General features: G+C 44.9%; 1 protein-coding gene across 1 annotated transcript; it reads right to left on the bottom strand.

The window, feature by feature from the left end:
- Positions 1 to 447: 447 nt before the first annotated feature.
- Positions 448 to 7,777, bottom strand: RNF139 (ring finger protein 139). Its single transcript, XM_009090701.4, has 2 exons — positions 7,427 to 7,777; positions 448 to 2,502 (listed from the first exon to the last, which is right to left on the bottom strand). Exons 1-2 carry the CDS (start codon positions 7,605 to 7,607, stop codon positions 692 to 694), a joined length of 1,992 nt encoding a protein of 663 aa, XP_009088949.3. The 5' UTR covers positions 7,608 to 7,777; the 3' UTR covers positions 448 to 691.
- Positions 7,778 to 7,985: the final 208 nt, after the last annotated feature.

Genomic DNA, 7,985 nt, shown 5'->3' with positions numbered 1-7,985 from the left:
CATGCCTGTAACTCCAGTTAGCATGGAGGCACAGGATGAGCCCCAGGCCACTGCATTCACATGTAAAGCACTTCAAGCCTCTGCTGAGAGTTCAGGAAGGTCGGACATGTCCACGGCATGCACTTTGCTGCTTCACCAGAAAGCTGAGCAGTGTTGCCTTTTGTTCCACATACGCAAATGCTATAGCATTAAGTCTACCAACCTAATTTTTTTTTTTTTTTTTAAACACAACTCACTAGTTTTTTGCAGTAAAGCTCTGCTAATACTGAATTTTTAAGTAAAGCTGCTTTGGCTCAGGCTTTCATTTTCTGAGTTGACCGGCTGAACAGTCTATTTTCACCAGTATTTTTCATTTGCATCCAGAAGACATTGATTGGGGATTACTGGTATACAGTCTTTGGCACAGCATTATCACTACATCAATTAAAGAGTGTTTTTCCAACCATCTTAAAAATGTGAAAACATTTTATTCCATGTACAATAATGTACATAATTTTAAGGTGGTCATGAAAGAGACCAGCAAAAATTAGAGGTATATTTACAGTAGCACACACCACAGTAAACAACCACCATTCACAGACTCCACATTGAGATACTGCTGTTGTGCTTAAGTACAATAACTACAAAGTGATACTTTTATTCTGTTGGAGTCAATCTTGAACAAATACCTCACGGCTTAATAAAGGACATCCTAATCACCAATAGAGTTAGAGTCAACATTAAGAGTCTCATTCAAGTGCTGTGCCACACAGTCGCCATCTTCCTCGTCACTATCAGAACTGTCATTATCTTCATTTAATTCATTTTCAGCATCAGCAGCTTCTTCTGCAACCCGTACAGGATTTTCATTTGGTGCTACAAACCCGTTGTTGTTAGAGATATTGGCATTTTCTTTGTCCTCAATATACACTTTCTGATGGCACATCGGGCACGTGTCCTGAATGTACAGCCACTTCCGAAGACAAAGTGCATGGAAATAATGGTTGCATGGAGTAATGCGCGCAGAGGTGGTGAACTCGTGGTAGCAGATTGCACAGACATCATCAATTTCCTGTAACCGAGCTCCTTTTACCTCTGGAAGCGAGTTAATCTTCTTCACAGCAGTGCGGCGGTTTATAAAAGTCTTCCAGCCATTCTTGGCTTGCAGGTAGATGTTGAAGTACGCGTGCAGACACATCATGCAAGCACGAATTTTGCTTCCCGATTCAAAAACCATCGTGTAAGCTCCATTTCCAAACATGATTACTCCAAATATAAACTCAATAATATTGCCAGTTGACCGAACATAATAGACATAATCATCAAGTTTTTCCCATAGCACATTATAGTAGCCATCAATCATAAACAATATATAAACAGTGATAGAAACTATTACTTTTAGGCAAAGCTCTACACAGAACGCTGTGACTGCAAAAAGCCAAGTATTTAGTGCATAGTGGTGCCAGAGGATGTAACTGAGCAGAACTGGAAGAACGAAAAGGCAAGCTGAGACAAACAGTACAGGAAAGTGTCTACGGAATGATGACACATGGGAGGCACTGAGAGACATCAGCACGGGGTCTGTCATTCCATGGATAAAATGCAGGACTGCGGTCAACAAAAGGCACATGTTTCGACTCAGGCGAACTAATCGTTCCTCTGGTTTCAGTCCACTTAAACCAGTCTGCAGAGCCAAAATGAAAAACAAGACGGGTGCTACAAACCCAAGCCTTTTGTCATCCTCATCAGTTGACCCAATGAAGGCCAGGATACCAAGTCCCAAATAATGCGCTATTGAGGAAATGACGGCACTCATGCCCAATACAGTTAAAGTGGAGTCACACCCACTTATGATCAGGCTGCAGATCAGTTCCCAACAGTTATCCCACGATATCAAGAAGAATTTTTCTTCCGTGTTGTTTTCAGCCATCTTTACTACATAAGTTAATACCACAGCTTGTGCTGTAAGTCTTGTTAGCCAAAAGACGCGCAGTACAGCTGGAAACCGAATCCTTTTCCATGTGTCTTCCATCAATAGCTGTAATCCATAAATACGATACATATGCCTCACCAGCAGATAAACGTATCGTACCGAATAATAGAACCACTTGATTTTTGTAGCTAAAATGGCTGTGGTATTTAGTGTCAGAACTAGGCCTGAAATAAAAACAAGTACTTGCCGGACATTTAAAGGTAATTCAACAACCAAGCCAATTACAGGAATCAGTATATCCAGGATGATGAGTTGAGAGTATAGGGACTGCATGTTTAGCAATGTAACATATCCAATTCCAAAGGTAAGCTGAAGGATGGAAAGTGCCATCCATAGCGAAGGTCCTTTATGTGGGAAAATCTGAATTCCGAATGCAGCTGTGTTGTAGGCACTGTAGAAGTTTATGTGCAAAGCAGCATAGTAATTCACCAACACTGAAGTTGCAGCCAGCAGAAACGCTGAGGCGATCATGTAGAACTTGAAAAGTGCTCGCTGTTGTAAGACCAGAACAACGCTGGATACAAAGACACCTAAAACCAGATTGAAATCACTTAGTTTTCAGTAGAAGTTCAACAGCAGATTTTAACCTATTACTTCTGGAGCTACATTTATTTAATGTATCACTTCCCCATTAGTCACTTGTAACTTTGCATTACCAGTGGTGCCCTTTTCAGAGAACAGGCAAGAGGACGAGTTAATCTCTGCATTTAACATCTGAGCACTACAGCTGTGAAGCAAAGCCACTGCAAGCCCTAAAATCACAATTACTGTGAAGTCTGATGCAGTTTTAGACTAGAATAGTGACAACTCTCAGCCTTTCAGCCTTAGTCCTGAAATCCAAGGGTAGACAAGTTCTAAAAATAAATCAATCCCCAACAGATAAAGCATCACCTTTATAAGGAAAACTCATAAAAAATAAACGAGTAAGATTTAGTAAGTCCCCTTATTCACTTGAGCAAGGCACTCAACTACAGCTGTCCTACATGGAGTACTAAAGGTAAGTAACCAAAACACTTCAGTAAAACTCTTTAATGGGAAAATAGTAAAAAATTGCTGTACTTTGCTGTGGGGAAGGCACTTCTATTTGCCTTCTGTTTGCTTTTATTTCTGGTGAGAGTGGTGATAAAGGTCACATGAGGAAGACCTTCCACAGTATACAGCTTTTGTGCACAGAATCCAAACTGCACCAATTGCCTCTTTGCCAATGCCAGTGCAAACTTGTCTGTCTTGTTAGAAGTCAGATTTAGGCCTTTAAATTCCTGCTTGCTAACCTCTCCCTCATATTGACCACAACCACATCTTGACCATGCCTGGGAAATCTGCACCTTCCTATGAGAAATCCTATCAGAGCAACTGCAGCTTTGGGAGTTTGGGGTTACATGTCCCTGCAGTAAACTTCTGCAGTGTAATTTATGAATTCCATCACTGTGCAAGACATAGGTAAGGGCTCTACACTAAGAGGTGCTAAATTAAATGGCACTTAGCACTAGATTAATTTCCTTAAACAGTTTCTTTTTCAGGAAACACTCTGCCTTTGTTTTGGACTTCTCAATCAGCTTCCACCCTATGCAACTGCTTTCTCATCCAAACCAGTTTGGAGAGATTTCGATCTCCACAACTTATATTTGATTCTAAGTTGCTTTCAATCTCTGTACTAAAACCAATGAAATCAAGAATAATGCTCTTTCTGCTGGAGGGCAGCGTTGGTCTTTTCTGACAGTTTAGGCTGTTCTAAATCCACCATAAACAAGTGTTAAAAAATATTAAGCCATAGGCCCTTGATCATGAGAATAAAATCTTTGAAATAGCATTTGATTAAAAAAAAACCAAAACAACAACCACCAAACATACAAAAATATACCAAAAAAACCCCTCTAAACCACCTTCAGATCTTGGAGGATTGAGAATTAGGGAGAGGACCAACATGAATCAACTGCAAAAGGCAGCCTACAAATAAAGTTATGAATTTGCCTGAACAATATTCCTTGCCAGTAGCACTGGCTGATATAAACACATTCTCTTAAATTAATCATTAACGTGGTAACCGTGTGAAGTGGACTGAGGAAAAGCCTCTATCAGTTTTCAGAAAGCCCCTTGCATCGTAGCTCAGTTCTTCCAGGAAAAGCTGAATATTGGTTCCATGCAGCACTTGCTACAAAATAAGCTTGACAGTTGCCTTGTCATTTTAACCACCACAAACATCTTTAGGAAAGCCAATACTGCTGATGAGTTTGTAGCCTTTGTCTTTTCTCAGAAGTCACAGAAAAGGCTCACATGCCTGTACAAGGTCGTTATTTATGTAATTCTGATCATTTGAGCCAAGGGAGATGCATTTTACAGTAAGCAGGCTGCTCTGAAACACGCCTTAACAAAACCTATTTTTGTGCCTTGCAGTGGCAGTAACAGGCCTGTATTTAGATACTGCAGGTCATTCCTAAAACACTGACGTTTCACATGCAAGACACATCTCTAAAAGCAGTACAAGAGTGAGTCAATAGAGCTTGTCCCACTGGTTCTTCTGAAGAGGCACTAACAAAAAGCACAGCATGTCTCTGTTAATACATATAAGGAAAAGTCAAGACTCACTGAAGGAGACTCAAAAGACCCTAAGTGGTAGTGGATCTCAGAAGGGACAGTGAGCACTCCTTTCCCCCATCTCCATTTATGCCACAGTCCATCTCAACAGAAGAAGACTTTGCCTGCCCTGTACCCATCCCCATTTGCCTTTCAAAACAGTAAGTCTTTTTACATTTTCCCTCTGCTAGGAAATGCTGCAGTTCCTCTTTTCATAAGGTTTGTCTCTCTACTCATCTTTACTCTTTCTACCTGTGCCATCCCATTGCCAGCTGTCCCAGTATGGCCTCCAAACATAGCACTGAACCAAACCACAATGCACTTACTTTTAAAATAATTTATTGTGTTACAATTAATGTCTCAGTCTCATTTTTTTTCCTTTAAACCCTGAAATTTGTCAGTATCTTTATAGCAGCCCACCACTTAGGATTCTACTTTCAGTCACGTGCAGGGGACAATCACTTTTACACATGAGCACTTCATTCATGTGGAACTGCCAAGCTCTTTTTCCTTAGCTCCAGTCATTTTATTTACTTCCACATCTTTCTGCAGACTCAAGTATTTATAGAACCCTTCTGAAAACTCAGTGTCCTCACTGAGGAGGGACTGCTGCCTGAGGTGACAGCCACACACTCCTGGGAGTGGTGGCTCTGCTGGAATCGAGATACTTAAACCCAGTGCAAAGATAGAAAAGGTAAACATTGTGCTGGGGACAAAGCAAGATTAACCAAAGACACAAAAGAAAATGTGCTCCAGCTGTGGAAGTTGGTTCTGTGCCATGTATAACTCTATTTACTTGTGTAGAATGACAGAAGAATCAGACTGAGGAATCCTGCTGTAAAACTTTGTAACACCCATGCAGATCTCTATTAGCATTCCTGAAGAGCTGTACTCCCAGAATATTTCAGAACTCTTTATTATCCCCTCCAAAAATCATCAGTCTCTCCAGAGCTTCAATCTTTGTGTCTGGTGGACAGATTGCCCATTTATCCTGTGCTGTTGTGCTACAGGGAAAGTTTGGATCAGTACTTCAAAGTCTGCAAATGCTAAGTAAAAAAACATTTTCCCATTATTAAAATACAGAATGATCCAAAATAACTATATCACTTTCCTAACAGCAGCAAAAACCCAACCCTGTAATCCTCAAATTCAGATGAGAAAAAAAAAACATGCAAAAGCACTCTGTTGTCTGAACCACATGGAAGGTGTTTAAGATCATCTTTAGGTGCCTACATTTTAATCTTCAATTTTGGAAAGCCAAGAACCACAGACCCCTTTTCTAAATGTTCAAGATAAGTTTCTTGGCATAAAACATTCCCAAAGCTTTTTTGCAGAAGGCAAAAATTACCCACTTCCTCCCCCAACCTCTTCCAGAAAAGTGCTTATATATTTAAAACGTCAAAAGTGGCTGAATCTGGTAATCCCAGTACTACACACTTAAGGGACATCATTGAACAATATATCCACCACTCATTTACAAAGGTGGGATTAATTTTGATGCTCTTCTCACAGCATCTGGATCATATGATGAAGGGTTCCTAAAATTAAGTTGGTGAGGCACTGCAATGTAATTTTTTATAAAAGGAATTATCACTTTTAGCAATTCCATAAGTGTTGAACAAAGGGTCAAGAAAATGGGAAGCAGAGGGGAAGAACCCCTGCTCCCCATCCCAGACACACCATACCCGTGGCACGGCAGGCAAAGGAGGCAACTTAGGATCTCCTCAGCATCACTTCTGATGTGAACACAGACTTTCCCTGGCACCCTTAACCAAAGCAATAATAATAAACATAAAACATATAATAAATGTAAAAAAACCAAAACACCTGCTGCGCTTTGTAACCTCCTTCCTTTGCTCTCCTCTCCTGCTGTCTTGCTATAGGTTATTGTTTACTTTTTCCCCCCTCTGCTCCTCGACTTGTGTGATGCAGTCACACCACACTTCTCACTGAGCACATTTCCTTTAACCCTCTCTTCTCTGCTTCTTGCCCCAAAAGCTGTACTGCCTATTTCCTTCCTGTTTCTCTTCTACTATAAACGTCAAATAAAATCCATCTCTCTCGGGCCTGCAAAAAAAAAAAAAAAAAAAAAAAACCAAATAAAACCGAAACAACAACTTGGTTTGTTTTGTGTTCTCCTTCCTGCCTCAGGATCGCCAGCTCCAAAACGTGATACGCAGCACAGTATCACCTGTACAGCAGTTCGCTGAACGGGACTCCCACTGAGCCGAGGCTCAGAACCCAAGTTAACGACATTGGAAACAGTATCACCTAGTTGTACCACTGACTTTCATCCATCATAGGAAGAAAAAAAAAAGCTTGAAAATAACCATTGGCAAGTTTCAAGAGGCTTCTCTTTCCTCTGGGAACCAAATTCCCGGCACTTCTGAATTGCTGTTGCTAAAATAAGGCTTTAAAAGGTATTTCAGGAAGACATCACGCTATCCAAAGGGTTTTTTAAAAAGCACATGAAAACCCTATACCCACTAAGTCACATGTCTTCCGCCCTGAAAGCCCCCCAGAGTGGGGGGGGGTGGTCACAGCCCCTAGCCCTCGCCGGGTCCTCGCACCGCTGCGGGGGCAGGAGAAGGCGGAAGGAGACAGGGAGATAGATCGGGGGGATGAACCGGGCCCGGAGCGGGCACGAGGTGATGATCCAACCCGGGCGGCCGAGCAGGGGCTCGGCGGTGGCAACAGGAGCCGGTGGGGACGGGAATCGGGAACGGGGGAAGGGGAGAGACGGGCCGCGGCAGCAGCAGCAGCCAGGCAGCGGGTCAGGGGCGGGGAGCAGCGGCGGCCGCGCCGTGCCCGCGGCTGTGAGCGGGGCCGGCGGGGCACGGTCCGTGTCTCTCGGGAGGGGAGGAAGGGAAGGCGTCTCACCCAGCAGCCGCAGCAGCGTGCCCAGCAGCGCGGCGCTCACGGAGCCGCCCGGCAGCGGGGCCGAGTTGAAGATGGCGTCGATGAGGAACAGGCTCGGCACCCGCAGCGCGACCTCCAGCCCGGCCCGCAGCCGCGGGCCCAGCCGCAGCTGGGGCAGCCGCGGAGGGCCCGGGGCCGCCATGCCCTGTGCGGGGGGGCAGGCGGGCCGCCTCTCTCCGCCGCTGGAGTAGCGGAGGGGGCGGGAGCGAAGAAAGGGAGGGCTGAAGGGAGGGAGGGCGGCCGGGAGCCGCTACCGCCCCGCGCCCGCCGCCTGGCGCGCCCGGCTCTCCCGCGCCGCCGCCTCCATGTTCCTGCGCGCGCCCGCGGCAGCGCAGCCCGCCGGCTCGGGGGCGGGGCCGCGCCGAGGGGGCGCATGCGCAGCTCCGCCCCCGGGACTACCGGGGTCGATCGGGTTCGGGAAGGGCGCGGGGTCGCCAGGGCCGGGCCGTGACCCCGCATCCCCCTGAGGGCTGCGCCCGAGCTTTCCTCAAACACCTTCAGGGACCGTGACCCCACCGCT

This window comes from Serinus canaria, chromosome 2 (assembly GCF_022539315.1).
Source record: "Serinus canaria isolate serCan28SL12 chromosome 2, serCan2020, whole genome shotgun sequence".
NCBI classification, from domain to species: domain Eukaryota; kingdom Metazoa; phylum Chordata; class Aves; order Passeriformes; family Fringillidae; genus Serinus; species Serinus canaria.
The sequence above is the reverse complement of the archived record's forward strand: the minus strand, read 5'-3'. Positions and strand labels throughout refer to the sequence as shown.

Coding starts and splice junctions, on each gene's coding strand:
- RNF139 (XM_009090701.4), bottom strand. CDS start 7,607: ATGGCGGCCCCGGGCCCTCCGCGGCTGCCCCAGCTGCGGCTGGGCCCG. Junction 2,503..7,426: donor CACGCTGCTGCGGCTGCTGG/GTGAGACGCCTT, acceptor ATCTGGTTTTAG/GTGTCTTTGTATCCAGCGTT.